Here is a 17028-nt window from a genome sequence, read left to right as displayed (position 1 = left end):
CATTATTGTACACGCAACACTAATTGATGCAATTAGACTCTAGGGAGTCTCACACACTCGCTAATTAAAGAGCTAATTACTAACACTAACAGCATGTACAGGAGGGCAACGGAGATACAGATGGTTGCATCATGTCATCTTTTTCCCCGTTTTTTTTTTCAAATTCACATGAACCACATCACAAACCTCCTTCAATACTATAAAAAGACCAAAAACCATCTCTCTCTCCCTCTCTCCCTCTCTCTCGCTCTCTCTCTCACACACGCACTCACACAATCAAATCAACTAGAAAAGACACACGGCAGTGTAAATACTTTAGTCAAAATGAAAAATAAAGAAAACATACGACTTAAGGCAAAAAATAAAACCACAACAAGTTGAGACCTGTTCCAAGTCCCCAAAAGACGATGAAAATATTTTTGTTTCTATTTACAATATTTGCTCATAGAAAAATAGGTTTGCACAGTGGGTCACACATGATCACAGGCAGACTCAATCGGGTCGACTGACTCCACACGTGTATAAGCTATGACGATAACAAGGAAAAATGCAGCAGAAATTGCACATAAATGCTGAGAGACTTTTTTTTTTTTTTTTTTTTTAAATGTGCACAGTTTAATAGTTACCTGTGTAAAGCTGACACCCCTTTTGGATGAACTTTCACATTTTGTAATAGAAAAAAACAATTGCTACACTTTTTTTCTACGTGCAATAAGGAAAACAATAATAAGAGGGCAAAAAATGTAAGTGCAGCTACATCAATATATATCGTATATCGTATATATATATATATATATATATATATATATATATATCGTATATATATATGTGTATCGATTACGGAGGAACATCTAAGGAGTGACATGCATTAGTTTTTGAGACTATTTTGTGGGTCTTCTCCTTAAATCCAAATGTCCAAATTTCAATAGCCCAAGGCAAACAGTTATTGGGGGCTGAATTCAAAAAGAAAAATCTATAGGTCACACAAACCGCTTCTAAATGGAAATTTCCGCCATGATAAACACTGCTGCAAGATTTTGTGAGTTTTTGAGCAGGGCAAAACCCTCAGGATATCTTATTTGGAATATGGTTTCTGTTACAGTCAATTATGCATTTGGGTTTCAAAACAACAATCTTTTTCAGGGTCAAATACGCCCTCTAGTGGATATGAGCAGCATAGGGATGACATTGAAGCAACCGGACTGGATATGTTTTGATCTTCCATTGAAGATGAAAGTAATATCCGTCTCAACATCTGAAATTTTGTAATAATATTGAAACCATATCCATTCCATTACATGTTGTTGGGTTTACAAAAAAATGTAATTCATAGGAAATTATAGAAATAAAAATAGTCTGCCACATGGAATCTTTAAAGTAACATTGCAGTTTGTTTGTTTTTAGCAACAAAAAAAAGATATTGGTTAAATTTGTAGGCATTCTATTTTACAGGTTTAGAGCTTTTTCTTCAACCCATCCCTTCTCTCAGCATTCCCACAACAATCCAAATCAGTTACATTTCAAATCGATTTGAATTTTTTCACTTGCAAAAATTATTTTGACTTTCATTTCTGCCATCAGCAGACAAAGAATGCTAATGCTAAAATCAAGGCTATTAAGTAATGTGCTTCTCTGAACTATCAAAACACAGAACTGAACATTCTCTTTCAGCCACTACCGAGGCAAAGCAGCCTTGCTTGCGTGCTATGCTAACGTTAGCGCTCATATACAGTATGTGCGTGCCGCAACAGGCTTTGCATGAAGATGATCATTTGCTCATAAGCATAGTCTTTGCTTTTTCTGTAATTAATGACTTGAAATGAATATCCATCTATTTCTATGCGGCTTATTCTATAAGCTGCATAGAACTAAGCATTCACATGCACACCAAAAAACAATTAAGAATCTTCAGTGAACGTATGCAATATGCATGTTTTTGGAATGTGGGAGGAAGCCAGAGAACCCACAGGAAAAAAAACAAAAACAATATTAACATGGTTCTACATAATCTAAGCTAATCATCTCATATTGCTACATCCAGGCACTCATAAAAATAAATAAATAAATAAATAATTCCTCCATCCATGTTCTGTTGTGCTTGTACTCATTAGTGCACCGCACATATAGACAAACAACCATCTAATGGGCAGTTTAATCTTCACTGGACCTAAGATGCACGTTTTGGGAATGTGGGAGGAAGAAAACGCACGCAAGCAAAGGAAGCCCCAAACCGAGACTCAAACCACGAACCCCAGAACAGTGAGGCAAAATGCGCTAGCCACTTGTGCGCTATGCTGCCTTGAAATGAAGAAATATCAACACAACCTGCTGGTCTAGTAAATCTGAATCATCAATGACTGCATTCGACTTTGGTAGTGCAACTTTTTGGGGGCAGAGCCTAACGTTCAGCAGAAGTGTGGGCCAAAAAAGTACTCGGTCCGAACGGCCATGTTGGCCAAGTTGATGATTGACACTTCACCGGTGCTAATTGCCTCGCGAGTTGAGGCAAAAAGACAAAAGTCAAGACAAAAGTGAGGCTTCATCCGCAGAAAAAGGGAGGTGGGGATATGACACCAAGCTGCGAATATGAGCCAGAGTTAATGAAGTCTGTCACATCGGCGGCAAAGTTGTGATTAATGTGCATGGCCGCGTCAGCGCTATTTGCTCCCGCAGGCTCTCGCCACCATCGCCCGTGATTGCGCCGCCGCCGTCGCAGTCGTCGTCCCCGGATCTGGAAACAAGTGGATCTGCTCTTACATAATCATGAGCGCATTTGCATTCCGGCGGCCTCCGGAGCCGCCGCTGCTAATAATAGCATTTCTCGCTCAGGTTGCTACAGGACTTTTTTCAATTTGACGTAGTCACACAAACTGACGGGTAAATTCAACCTGATCTGCATTTTCCCCAGGAATTCTCTTTCACAGGCAAAATAATCTCTTGGAGGTTTGTTTTTGAAGGACACTTGAACATGGACAAAATTTAAATAAAGGAATCCAATTTCATGCTGCTCAGTACATAGCGAGTCAAGATTTGACCTTGTGGAGTTTATTATTATTTTCCTTTTTTATGACGAGTAATGAAAGTTTGCTATCGTGCGCCACACACACACACACACATGACTAAAGCTTCTCAATTTAGTATTGTCCGTCTCTTTAGTCTTTTGTGGTTCCATTTTTGTAGCTCTTGAACCCCATTTTCAAGAAATGGTTCATTTTTAAAGATACTTGGAAATGTCCAACATGACCCTAAAATGTCCGCTTTAAAGCAAAATGGTAGATGTTCTGGTGTATTTATTTTGCATTACAGTGAGTCACGGGGAAAAAAGGGTGCTGAAAGAGTCCATTTTAACTTTGTTGATGTACCCTGCAGGGTTCATAATTGAACAAATGAGTATTGTTTATGGTTCGAAAAGGTACATAAATGGCAAAGGGACCATATATGTACCTTTTTGTTTATATGTAATGGTACAAACAACTGCTAGGACAATGTGAATGCCTTTTGAAAGAGCCTGAAGTTGTACAGAATGCAGTTTCTAGGAATAAAAAAAAAATGTTGTGGTTATCTAGACCAACTAGACCAATGCTGGGTAACTAACTGCAACCCCCCCCTTTTCTTTTCTTTTTTTTCTCCTTTAAAAAAACAAAAAACAAAAAACTAACTGCAATTTAAATGAACTGTCAACGGTTCTTGCGAAGAAAAAAAATGCCGTTGTTGGTGTGTATTTTTCGGCTGCTCTTTGGTTCCCAGAATGCAACGTGTCATACTATTTTTAACTGTTCCCTTCAAAAATAGCATTGAAAATTATGTATCAACATGGAATAAACCCCTAAAGATGTAATGTCTCATTTCAAACGGTTACCCATAGTTTGGCGGATGTGTAGTAGAAGGTTGTTGAAACAGTAACATCTATTCTCCATTAACTTGAGTGACTCAAAATTGCCCCAAAATTAATCATGGCTGACAACATCTCTGTTCTGAATAGATGGAAGGATGAAAATGCTACTAAGTGATGTCTGCCATCTAGTGGTGAACAGTGTTATGACAACTTCAAATTGATTAGGTGTGGTAGAGGCAAGTGCTTTTACAATGTGGCCGATCCCGACTTAGACTCTTAGGTACATATTTGCCAAAAAGGGTCCGAATATGTATTCAGTACGATTGTACCCTTGAGGGTATTGTTCCAATGATAAGCCAACAGATCCTTAAAGCTACAAATGTAGCACCTTTTTTCCTGACAGTGTACTAGTTAATTGCTTGTTTCATCTACTTGTGATAAACATGCCCACCAAATTACATGCTGCTAAGGGAAACAGCCATCGAGGGCTGAATTGAGTTAAAAAAAAAAAAAAAATCAATATGAGAAAGCCCTCAAAATGGCCAGTTTGGATCTCATTATATTGCGCAGGTGTAAATTTTAAGATCTAACCTCAGCCTTGACTCTTCCGCCATCTTCCAGCAATCCATCCCGTTTCCTGGCCCAGCGTCAGGGAGTGGTGTCCCCACGATGCATCACGCCCCGCCCCCACACGCCTGGCCCGCCTCCCCCTCCGTGGTCCTTGTCCGACTCCGGTTGGCTCTGGGCCCGCTCGGGTTTGGGGTTGGGCGTGCAGGGCGGGTCGGGCTGCTGGACAGACATGGTCCTGCGCAGGTGGGTGCGCTTGCACAGGAAGTCCGGTTTGGCGGTGAGCCCGAAGGAGCCTTTCCTGAGGACCATGCGGACCGAGGACGACTTCTTGGGTCGGGCTCGGTGGCCAAACTGCAGGGAGGAGAGGTGCGCCGCGTAGCCCTCACTCAAGAACTACATCAAGCACACAGAGAAGGAATATAAAAAAAAATATTGTAGGTAAATTAGGAGTGTCAGGTGATTAAAATTTGTAATCGTAATTAATCACATAACTTCAATAGTTAACTCACGGTTAATCGCAAATTTAATCTGTTTTTGAAATCTGTTCTAAATGTACAATTTAAAAAAAAAAATTCATACTCCTGTTAACATAAAAGTGGAAACAATCTTAAACTAATAGAAATATGTTTGTATCTTTTAGTAATTGATACAGTAATTTCATAATAATTCATATTATTGAGTTAAAATTAAAAAGATGTACTGTACTGTAAAAAATGAATGTGATATTGATACTGTGATATTGTTGGTCATTTTTCTGCCACTAGATGGCATAATTGCATTTGTAAGACGCTGGTGACAGTTCTTCATTTTTTTTTTTTTCATATTAAGAGCTATCTAATCTTTAACACGAAGTAACTTGTGAAATTCTGCACATTTTTGAAATTGTGAAATACAACTTAACCCCAGTACAGGCTTTTTAAGTAACGGGCGGTCATTAATCGCACGCTAAAAAAAAATTGTGGTCTTAAAGGAACTTTAAATTAACTCAAAATGAACACACAAATGTTGACACCTTTAATGTGATCAACAGCATTGCATTTGATGAGGGATCAACCATCCCACCTGGCACTGGTTCTGGTACTTCTTTGACGGCCTTCCTACTATGTGGATCTGAGGGGGCCCAAGACCAAGCATGTTGTAAACGGAGATGTCCTTCATGGATCCATACGCAGAATTGATCTTGATGTGACACTAGAGGAAAATCAGCAATATGACATGAGAAACTTTGCCACAAGACCGATGCACGACTTGCAGCTCTAGTTCCGTCTGGGGTCTGAGTGTCATGTGTACCTCATGTATGAGGTTCCTGAGGAAGATGGTCTTCTGTCGCAACGGGTCGTGAACCAGACCTTCAGAGAAGAAGATCATGCCGTGAGGAAAGTTATGCTGCGACAGCCAGGACACCACGCGCTGTTTCTGCATGTCGGGACGACCCGTGATGTAGATGATCAGGTAGCCAAGGTCCTGCCAGTGCCTACACACACACACACACGCGTCTCAGTAAGATGCAGGGGTCCCTAATGAAGTGTCAGGTGAGCGGATGAGGCGACGAACCTGACGACATCCACGGCTCCGGGGCGGACCTTGGGGTCGCTGCCCATGATGGATACGCTGGCGGCAAATGAGCCGTCAATGCTGAAGACCACACACTCCATGCCGTGGGGCAACACCGTCAGGTAGGCCTCGGCGGACGTTTGATCACCCCTTGAGGGAAGGAAAAATATGGCTGCAGACTTTTCGCATATTATTTTGTATACTAGTCTACTAGTGTATTTGGACACATTTGGACTGATAGTAAAGTGGCATGATACTCCTGAATATTAATAAAAATGAATAAATGACAAAGAAAATGACAAATGATGAAAAAATAGAGTGACCCCACAAATAAAAATCTGCATGAACCATTGAAATGGATTTGTGGGGTATTTTTTTCTAAAATTCTTCAAAAAAATGCTGATTAAAAAACAAACCAGAAAAAAATTCAAATACTGGGGGGAAAAAAGAATACCGTACCGGAAAAAAACTTCTATAAAAAAAGAAAATACACACCCCAAATGGATAAATAACAATAAATACCCATAAAAAGGGTAATAATATGGAAAATAATATGTATATATATATATATATATATATATATATATATATATATATATATATATATATTTAAATGTTTAACTAATAACAAAAATATAGAAAAAAAAGCCAACAAAAGACATAATTGACAAATGAATAAGAAATACAGAAAAATGCCACTCCACAGAAAAAAAAACTAATATATATATATATATCTTTAAATGTTTAACTAATGCCAACAATATAGAAAAAAAAGCCAACAAAAGACATAATTGACAAATGAATAAGAAATACAGAAAAATGCCAATCCACAAAAAAAAAAACTAATATATATATATATATCTTTAAATGTTTAACTAATGCCAACAATATAGAAAAAAAAGCCAACAAAAGACATAATTGACAAATGAATAAGAAATACAGAAAAATGCCAATCCACAAAAAAAAAAACTAATATATATATATATATCTTTAAATGTTTAACTAATGCCAACAATATAGAAAAAAAAGCAAACAAAAGACATAATTGACAAATGAATAAGAAATACAGAAAAATGCCACTCCACAGAAAAAAAACTAATATTGAAAATAAACAAACAAACAAATAAATAAATACATACATAAAATGTCAAAAACACAGAAAACATCAATAGCTATCAAAATAAAAAATAATGAAAATACAGAGCATTACTTCACACCTGTGAAAAAAATGGACAAATAAAATAAAATAAAAAAAGAAACGCACCATACCAATATGAGATCTTTTACAAGGGAAAGAAAATGGATTATCTGTTTACACTAAAGAAAATAGTTTCAAATGTTCTCTTTGTACATCAAAACTTTATATGTAGCGGTAGGTGAAAGGTTAAATTGCGTAATTAAAATCAGAGGTGGGCGCGTCAATTTTGAGTGTCCGTCATTCGGCAATCGTCAACAGTCGGGACCCCATTCCGTCATCGTCAATCCGTCAATATTTCAAGCCGAAGCGTCAATCCGTCATTCGACGATTGCGCGGCAAAATGAGCGTCCGTCAACGTTTCCGTCATTCAAGGTGGGCATCCGTCAACGTTCCGTCAATCGTCATCAAAATGGGACATCCGTCATTGACGGATTGACGATTACATTGACGGGCAAAACCCCACTTCTGTCAATGCTAACTTCATACATTTTTAGAAGTTTCCTGTCAATCGTCAACAAAATGTGCATCCGTCATTGACAGATTGACTGACCTTCCGTCAATATTGATGGAATGCCCGCCCCTAATTAAAATATTAAAAATGTATATTCTCGAGAAAAAAATTGCCATGTTGGTGTGGAGATAGCTTCATTAAATGAACGAAAGCCATGCTTACTTGACCACCATCTTAACCGGATAGACTCCGAGGCTGAGCTTCTTGCCGTTGGGTATGGTGTACGTCACCCGACCGTTGCTGTTGGTAACCTCCGTGTCAAAGTGCACCCAGCGTCCCGACTGGGGCTGCGTCATCAAAAGTATGTCCACCTATCGACAGTGCGCACTTGTGAGCGAATAGCAGCAGCAGGACGAGGCCCGGTGAGACGGCTGCGTCGTTACCTTTTCTCCGGTTAGCGTCACCATGTCCAGCGGGCCGTACATGAAGCGGCCTACCAGCGTCTGCGGTCCGTCCTCGGTGGCGATGACGTCGTTCACCCGGTGGTTGGCGGTGACATTCTAACGAGAACATAATAGCATCAGGATGTTCATGTATAAAAAAGATGATGGAAGGTCAGGAGTCTTTATTTTTTTATGGCAACTTTACTTCCAATAACCCAAACTTCATCTCTCAAGAGTGGGTCAAATTTAGTGGCAATTGGACAAAAATCAAAAAGAGCTGTTTGCCTTTGACAAGCACCTGGAAATGACCTGGAAAATTACCTCTTCAAACCAAAATTGCAGACTTCCTGATTCTTTTCAAATATGGCTTCTTGAGACCTTTATTGTATAGCCACTCATGATAGACGCAAACCAAATTTCATGTTGCTAAAGGAAACTGGATCTGGGAGCCAAAGAAATCATGAGCGGAATTAATGTTCGTTTCATATTTTATTGCGAACCTTTAAACTTCATGCTCCGTTGACACGCAAGGACGAACACTCAAATTGCTAACAATTTTGTGGCACATATGTGAGTAAAATTTAGTAGCAATCGGACAAAACCTTTGCATGGGGTTGAGTGTCCATACTGACCCTATTAACTCATTCACTCCAAACCATTTTCACGGAAGCAACCCCCTTCGCTCCCGTCGGTGTTACTGGATTTTGACTGATTTAGCAAGGCCCACGGAATATTGTGTTCTATTGCTATAAAAACATAGAACCTACCAAAAGAAAGATTAGAGTCTGTTCTTTCATCAGGATTTTTTTATTTTATTTGTATCTGTTTCTGTTTTGCAGCAATTATCATTAGCATATAGCTAAGTTTCATCATTATTCACAAACACTGGAGAAAAGAGTTTGTTGCAACATAGCCCTGGTTGATCTAATACTCTGCTGTCACCTGCTGGCCGTTTTTTTGTAATAACTACCATTGCTTTAAGCGACCTCTTCAGGTTAGAGGCTGCGTCAAAGCCTTCTGTATGAACAAGAATGAAAAAAAAAACATTTAAAAAACGCTTTTATACGTTTTTGGAGCAAATGAGTTAACTGACTGCCTTAAAGAAAATGGCAGACTTCCTGTGTCTTTCTGGACACGAACTCTTTTACAAGTCAACCCATGATTGACATGCCTAGGATAGGACATGTTCCAAAGGGAAATTGGCTAGAGGGCAATTTTTTAAGAAATTTCAATTCATTCATTCAATCAAAATTTGATTCCATGCATGGTGCAAACCAAAATGGCTGACATCCATGCATTTTTGGGCTTTGCTTCACGAGACTTTTTTCGTGGGTCTAACTCATGAATCAATCAGTCAAATGCAAAAAACGAACGTCACGTGACTAAACCTAAGACAGGTGAGCCGGGACGGTCATTACCTGAGCACTTTTAGGCACTGTGACGTCATTTTTAGCTGACAGTAAGTTGCAAAATGGCCGCCACCTGAGATGGATGAAAAACGAGTGGATTTTTCTGCTTAATTCATGTGTTACGATTAATATTGCATTACTAAAGAACATTTTGGACTTGCACCCCTGCAAATGTACACTTTTGAGTATGGGAAGGCCCTCAAAAGTGTGGTTTATTTGGCCTCCGTTTAACATTTGAACATCTTTAAAGGACCCCTAAAAATGCCCCATATGACTCTAAAATGGATGCTTGAAACCAAGTGGCAGACTTTTGCTTCTTTTTGAGCATGTCTTCTTGAGGCTTTTTTTTTTTTAGTTGGGTTTACCAAAAGCCACTCCCCCAGATTTCACAATCCTAAACCTTAATGGACCATAAAATTGTGAATTAGTGGGTCGCATTTCACCGTCACAACTAATAATAATTGATTTAAAGGATGTGACACGGAACGAGGAAGTCCAACATTCCCAGCTGTTCTCCTTCATTAGGTCCACTCGAGTCAAACATGGCAGCCGGCGTCCGCCACTCCTGTTGGTGAGTCTGACCCCTGACTGCTCAAGAGCAGGAACCAACAAGCACACGGGCGACTCCAGCTGTGACGAGGACCCTTTTAACAAGTGCAGGGGGAGTCGGGAACAGGAAAGTCTCGAAATAGTGTCGCTCTGCGGCGGACGAGATGGCAGCGGCCAAATTGAATCAGATACGTGCCACTATAAACCCTCACACTCGAGCTGGGGAACAATTGTCCAGACGCATGAGGCCAAGGTCTTCTGGAAAGCTGCTGTCACACTTGCACTACACATCAAGCTGCGTCTGGGTCACAATTGTTCACTGGGGAAAGATGTCTTTCTGGTTGAATAACCTGAACCCCATGCTGCTTCATCAAATACAGTATCAACCGATCACATGTATCTGCCTTGTCCACAGGAATTTGTAGTCACCTGAGAGATTTGTTCATGCTCATGTTTGAACTAGAGAAAACTCAAAAGTTTTTACTCTATCTACTGCATTTGTATGATTTCAAACGAGAAATATGCAGCCGCGTTGCCATGGTTTTCCGCTGACACAATCCTATTTATAGAAGAGTGAAGAGGACAAAGCGCGGCTAAATAAATTCCTGCCTTTTGAAATGGGCAGACAGAAGAGAGGTTCGAGAGTTATCGCTATCTTGATGATGCTAGTCCCGGAACCTCGGAAGTGGTGAACAATCGCGAGCCCCTCCCAGCTTGAACAGGTCAAGGTCAAAGTGCCGAATCATTTTAAGTCGGCAGTCGGCAGAGCTGTGACGACACGTCCATTTCTAGTCTGTATGCAGTCTATTCAACATGAAAACACAAAGAGGGAAGGAAACAACGTGTTTACGCAACCCAAACACAATCACAGTGTTGCGTACCCTCAACTTGACGTGCGTCCTCCGCCGCAGCCACTTTTCTCGCGGGCTTGACGGCGAGAAGGGAGCCGAGTCCGGATTGTCCGCTTCCTGCGTCTTCACAAAGTCGCACCGCATGAGCTGTGAAACAATAATCAGAGGTGACACAATGCAAACACTGACAAATCCTTCAGGCCAGTGTTTTTAAAGAAGGGATTCCGAAACTTGGGTGCAAAGGATTAAAAGTGGGCTGGAGTGTCTTACTGTATGACAAAAACGGTCAAATATATACAGACGAACACCATTTGCTACCTTGTATTTGCAGTTTGTATACTTGTGTAACCCTTTATTACTGTTACAGTTCCCTCATTTTCCTGTTTGTGACCCTACTTACAGTATTCCTTCATTTACCCCCTGTTCCCTTTTACTGAGGGTTAAAGTGTGCCTCTGTGAGGTGTGAAATCTTAAGAGGAAGTCAATCTTAAACATTTCTTGACAATAATATTTTCTATGTGACCTCACTAGACTAAACATGACATTCTGATTAATATTACATTTGTGGAATATGAGTTATGAAGCAAAATGCAGCCGTTTTTATCCATCTCAGGGGGCGGCCATTTTGCCACTTGCTGTCGACTGAAGATGACATCACAGTTGCTCAGTGCTCAGGCAACGACCAATCACAGCTTACCTGTTTTCTGAAGCTGAACTGTGATTGGTTGTTACCTGAGACCTAAGCAACTGTAATGTCATTTACACTCGAAGGCAAGATGCAAAATGGCCGTCTTCTGAGATTGATAAAAAATGCTGGATTTTACTGCTGAACTCATACTCCACTAACGCAATACTAACCAGAATACTGTATTTAGACTAGTGGAGCTGCATAGAACATTTTATTGTCAAGAAATTTTGGGGGGTTGACTTCCTATTTAGAACTTTAGAAAGGGCTAAAAAGCCAAATTTCTGGTTTGTGCACATTTAAGTGTGCACGTTTTTGTTTTTTTTGGGGGGGGGGCTCTGTTTAGATGTTAAAGGGGGATGTAGCTTAATAGGTCAAGGAAAAGCTTTTTTTTGTTTTTTAATTAAAATGTTTCAAACAAGTGATTGCAAAAATATGGTGCAAACTGGTGAGCAAATAGAAAATTGTGGCCAAGTGTGATTCGTTTTGACTTTTTTAAAGGTGTCCTTTGGGGTGAAAGGGGTGCACCATCTCTGGCAGGATGTTAAAAAGGATGGCTCAAAAGTTTGTTTATTCAAATATTTAAAACTTTCAAATTTTAAAGTATTGTGACGTTCCCACACTAACGAGTGTACTAGATCAGAATTATAATGGCGCACTTGAAATGTTTTAAAAATGTTTTTTAAAGTCAGATTTGCTTTGACTTGTTATTTTTTTAGATCACACCCCCCCCCCCCCCCCCCCCGCCTATCAACTTCCCACACCCGCCCCAAAAAACAAAACGAATCCCTCAATAAACAAGTAACGTGGTCTGGTGGTTGAGCGTTTTGCAGTTGAAGCAACCTTGAAGCGACGTTTTATTTATAAGCAAAGCCATTTTCACAAATGATAGCGACAATTGGAATATACTTGATGAAAATTGCGGCTCTCTACTTGAAACACAGGCCGTGCGTTTTATGACTGGCTTGAAACTTGATGTTTTCTTCGAGGGTGAGCGGGAAATAGGAGAAATTAAAAAAAAAAAGAAGACATGATTCTGCTTGATATCCACAAATGAGCTCATCTGACGAGCGGTCCTTGAGTTGTGCGTCGAGCCTTTTGATGCGAGCCGTATTAGAATTCAGCTGAATTAGCGCGCTAATAGTGCAGATAGCATCTTCGTGTGGCGCTCTGATTCCTTATTCCGCTCACGGTTTGCAGACATACACGCCATGGACTCGCTCACTGTCAATAATGGCTTTTTTTTTTTTCCTTCTACGCTTCAGAGAATGTTCTTGATGTTTTCAGAGACAGAAACCTGTTGCCCTTTGTGCGTCGTCTTTCCTTTTTTTAGTCCCTTCTTTATTAACCTGTTGATCCCTGTTTTTTCCATCAATGATCCCTCTTTAGTACCTTGTGTCCCCGCATTTGTATTCCCTTGTTTTCCCTATCTTTTCCCGTGTCTCTTGTGATAGATACTCTGTTTGTTCCACTGTGAATCAACTTGTTCCCTTGGATTGCTCTCAGCTGTTGCACTTTTTGTCCCTGTGCATTCTTCTCTTTATTACCTTGCTTTCTTGTATTGGTTCTCATGATACCCAATGTATTCCCTTTGTGTCCTCCTATTTGTTGACTCCTTTTCCGGTTTGTTCTATATTTTTTCCCTCTGTGCCCTCTATTTGTTATTTTGCTGTGTTTGTTCCCTCGTGTCCCCTTTTTGTGCCATTGTGATTTCCCCATTGCGCCGTGCTGTCTGTTCCCACGTCTTATTATGTAGCGCCCTTGTCCTGAATTCCCCGCCGTTTGTTTACTTGTGATTGTTCCCTTGTTCCGCTCACTTTCTTACACTTAATTCTCGTCAAAGTGGACCTTCACTCGTACATCATCTAAATCTGTCCCTCCGTGATAAAGCCTGTAAACACAGCAAGCTTTTTGCACATTACTTGCCCCAGGGAAAGCAAATGAAAGCAGACAATTGATTTCGTGCACGTCGGCTGTGATGGATCGATAGGCGGCGGTAAATTTGTAAGCTTTTGGCGGCTTTCATGCTGTTAATGCTGTCGATTAGCCTTCACACTTGATGGATGTGAAAAGTCCTCACAGATGAATGAACGCATATCAGGAAGGAAGTTGAATCAATTCATGAAGATGGCTGACACACACCAACAACTATAAGTGCTGGAACGTGGAGTCAGCTCCAATTTGTGGCATGGAAGAAGCTATTAATAGATTAACTCTCCATTTTCTTAACCGCTTATTCCTCACTAGGGTCGCGGTGGTGCTGGAACCTATCCCAGCTGACTTTGGGCAGTAGGCGGGGTACACTATGAACTGGTTGACAGCCAATCCAGGACAAGAAATTAAGTCTATCATTTAATAGCAAAAATAAAGGAAATGGGAAAACCTAATTTGAAAAAAATATATTTAAAAGCTTAACCGAGGCTTGAAATTTAAACTTGAAACCATGAAAGCCTCATTTTATCGCCTTCATGCTAACCCTGGCGTGAAACCCTAACCCTTGTCTAAAACTCTAAACTAGGCTTGATCTGGAAGCTTTCATTTGAAAACTAACCATGTCTTGAAACTCGAGCTCTGATGTCAAACCCGAACCCTATCCAGAAACCCTAATTCGACAAACCCTAATCTTGGCTTCAATTCCTTATTAAGAACCCTACCTTGAACTCCTGATTTAAAATCAAAACCCAGAGTTGAAACCCTAATCTTGATTTAAACCTCAATTTGAAACCTTAATCCTGTCTTGAAATCCTAAACCCAATCTCGACCACTGGTGCATTTGATTCCTAAGCGAATCCATTCAGATGGTCACTGGCCTACCTGGCGAAGTACAAAGGCGGCGACGTCTGTGGATTCCCAGTAGGAGGCATGGAACAGGTGCGGCAGCGCCACGGTGGGGAAGGCAGTCAACACGTCGGGGCAGTAGAGGGAATAGTCCAATCTCTTGGAGCCCCACCAGCTACTAGAAACTTCAAACACCAAAGCAGATGTGAATAACCGGACAAGAAGACAAGCTCTCTGATTGCCCCTCGACCCAACTCACTATTGGCAATGGCACCACCAAGGTGATGGCCAATGGAGCCGATGGACATTTGGCTCTCCACGCTGGTCACGCTGGCCCGCCGACCTCCTTCCTCGGAGGACGACTGAGGGACTGCGGACGTCTGCTCGCCCTCCAGAAACACGTCAGGGTGGCCCTGGATACTCTCGCCTTCACACGAGACAAAAGGAATCGATCACTCAGGTATTGATCATTGTGGTGAATGAGAGCACCAATTGGACACAAAAGACATTCCTTTGTGGATTGTAACGATTTTGAAAATGATTTTGTTTGAGAATGTACTTCATTCCCAACACAGAGAATGCCAATTTTGACATTTTAAAACCTTATCTGAAACTCTAACCTTGGCTTCAAAGCCCAATTTGAAGCATTAATTTGAAGGAACCCAAACTCAAAACTGAAACCCTTACCTAGTGACAATCAGTGGTATTTTAACTCAACTTAAGTTGGAAACGGAAAACCCTAAACCTGGCTTCAAGCCCTATCTTGAAACCCCAGCCATATCTTAAAACCCTAACCACAATTTGAAACCGTTACTTGAAATCCAAAACCTTGGCCTCAAACCCAAATTTGAAACCTTAACCCTGGCTTAAAACCCGACTGTGAAGATATCAATTAGAAAAACAATAGTCGAGCAAAAAAACAGCAGCACAAAGTAAATATTATAAGTCAAATGTGATACCGTAACACAGAGGTTCTCTTCATGTCTCCCACAGCCAATACAGGTGTTTCAAACAATCAGATAATTATCAAGCTTTGCATGAAGCCTGATAACGATCCTCAGCTGTGTTGGCTATGGGAAAACAGGCTGGATAGGGGTACTCAAAGACTGCGGTTGAGAACCAATGCCCTAACAGTCTATCACAGGATTAGGCAAGTTCCGTCCTAGAGAGCCGCAGTTGTTGATGTCTCCCGCCTCTAACACAGCTGAACTCCTGCAGAACGTAATGATGAGCTGATGATTTGAAACTTGCCTGTCCCTGGTCTATCACTTACATGGAACTCTCATCCAGTATTGGATACATAATTTAAAGCCCCAATCTTGTCCTAAAACCTTAATTGGAAAGACCAAATTAAAAACCTGTTTTGAAACCATCCGAGGCTTGAAATTCTGATTTGAAAACATCACTTGACCTTGACCTGACCTTTACAATAGTTCCTCAAGACCCACATACTGTATATTGTGTTCAATGATTATATATGCACCCAATTTACCAAACGAAACAAAATATTCGGATTAAACCTTTGTTTAAAAAGCTTGATTCTGCCTCTTTCTTTTATAATCAGCAATAGAACAAAGGCAGCCGTTTAGACTCTGAAACTGGTCTGATCTCATAACTAACGGCACATTGCTGCCATCTACTGGTGGTTGTGCATAGGTAAAGTTGTTTCCAAGCTTGAAATTTACTGTGGAGCTGCATCAAAACTTCCCCCACCTAGCCATGCTGAAGAATATAATTGACAAGAATTCTCGTCAATGGCAGTGAATGAGTCTTAATTAGTTTCCAACAAAACCATTTAGTCGTCCCTTCAGTCCTCAGTCCTTCGCCTGACCCCCAACCCATTGAGCGTCGCGTTTAAAATTTCAAGCCATCTGAGCAGCCGTGACACAACGCTGACCTCTGTGGACGCGTCTGAATGGGATCTAATTGATACATTTCTGTGCGTGTCACAAACAAGTCATGACACAAGTCTAGTCATTCACTCAGAGCCATTTACTTTCATGTGCAGCTAACCGGCGGTCCGGGGGGGTCACTGGAGAGAACGGAGAATTGAATTGAGATTGAAACGCTGACAAGTCGGGAGAAAAAAAAACTCAAACAGGAGAAAAGCATATACAATTCTATTTGTCTATCCATCTATTTAAAACTGTAATGACAATTCGAGATATGTTTGAAACCCTAACTTGAAACTCTAAACTTGGCCTTAAATCCAAATTTGAAATCTTAAACCCTAATCCTTGTGTGAAACCACAAAACAGCCTTGAAAACATAGTTCAAACTCTTACCCTAGTTTGAAACCTAAGCTAGACTTGAAAACACCAACTGTTTTGAAACCTTAACCCTCACTTGAAACCCTAAATTAAAAGCCCAACTCTGCCTCAAAACCCTACTTTGAAAAACAACGCTTACCCTATAAGAAGAACATTTTTGGCCCTAACTCTAAATCAGGCTCGAAGCCATAATTCAAAACCCTACCCCTGCCACTCTCCTTGGTCTAGTTTGGAATAAACCGAGACGACAGCTGTGGCTCACACATGAATGCTGACTAACGTCCGTGCTGGAGCACAATAACAAGCTGGGATCAACACAAGTTGGCAGCTGGAGCTTCTCTAAATAAAGCAGCAGATGCACTCGTTGCTACGACCCCGAGAATACAGATGATCCCCAGCCTCAGGTGTAATTAATAAATCCTCTCAGCCCAGGGC

The 17028-nt window shown here is 40.7% G+C and overlaps 1 protein-coding gene across 3 annotated transcripts in view; it reads right to left on the bottom strand.

The window, feature by feature from the left end:
• Positions 1-124: 124 nt before the first annotated feature.
• pitpnm3 (PITPNM family member 3) overlaps positions 125-17028 on the bottom strand; it is a 75222-nt gene continuing 58318 nt past the window's right edge. For all 3 annotated transcript variants that reach the window (XM_077566805.1, XM_077566806.1, XM_077566807.1), the window contains 10 exons: positions 14583-14750; positions 14360-14508; positions 10891-11007; positions 8052-8168; positions 7831-7979; positions 5960-6109; positions 5696-5879; positions 5468-5596; positions 4427-4798; positions 125-2731 (listed from right to left, as the gene is read on the bottom strand). In XM_077566805.1, the coding sequence (XP_077422931.1) occupies positions 4484-4798; positions 5468-5596; positions 5696-5879; positions 5960-6109; positions 7831-7979; positions 8052-8168; positions 10891-11007; positions 14360-14508; positions 14583-14750 (1478 nt within the window). In that variant the 3' untranslated portion in view covers positions 125-2731; positions 4427-4483. The remainder of the gene's footprint in view (positions 2732-4426; positions 4799-5467; positions 5597-5695; positions 5880-5959; positions 6110-7830; positions 7980-8051; positions 8169-10890; positions 11008-14359; positions 14509-14582; positions 14751-17028) is intronic.

The sequence above is a fragment of the Vanacampus margaritifer genome, chromosome 5 (assembly GCF_051991255.1).
Source record: "Vanacampus margaritifer isolate UIUO_Vmar chromosome 5, RoL_Vmar_1.0, whole genome shotgun sequence".
NCBI lineage: Eukaryota > Metazoa > Chordata > Actinopteri > Syngnathiformes > Syngnathidae > Vanacampus > Vanacampus margaritifer.
This window is presented reverse-complemented; position numbering and strand designations above follow the sequence as displayed.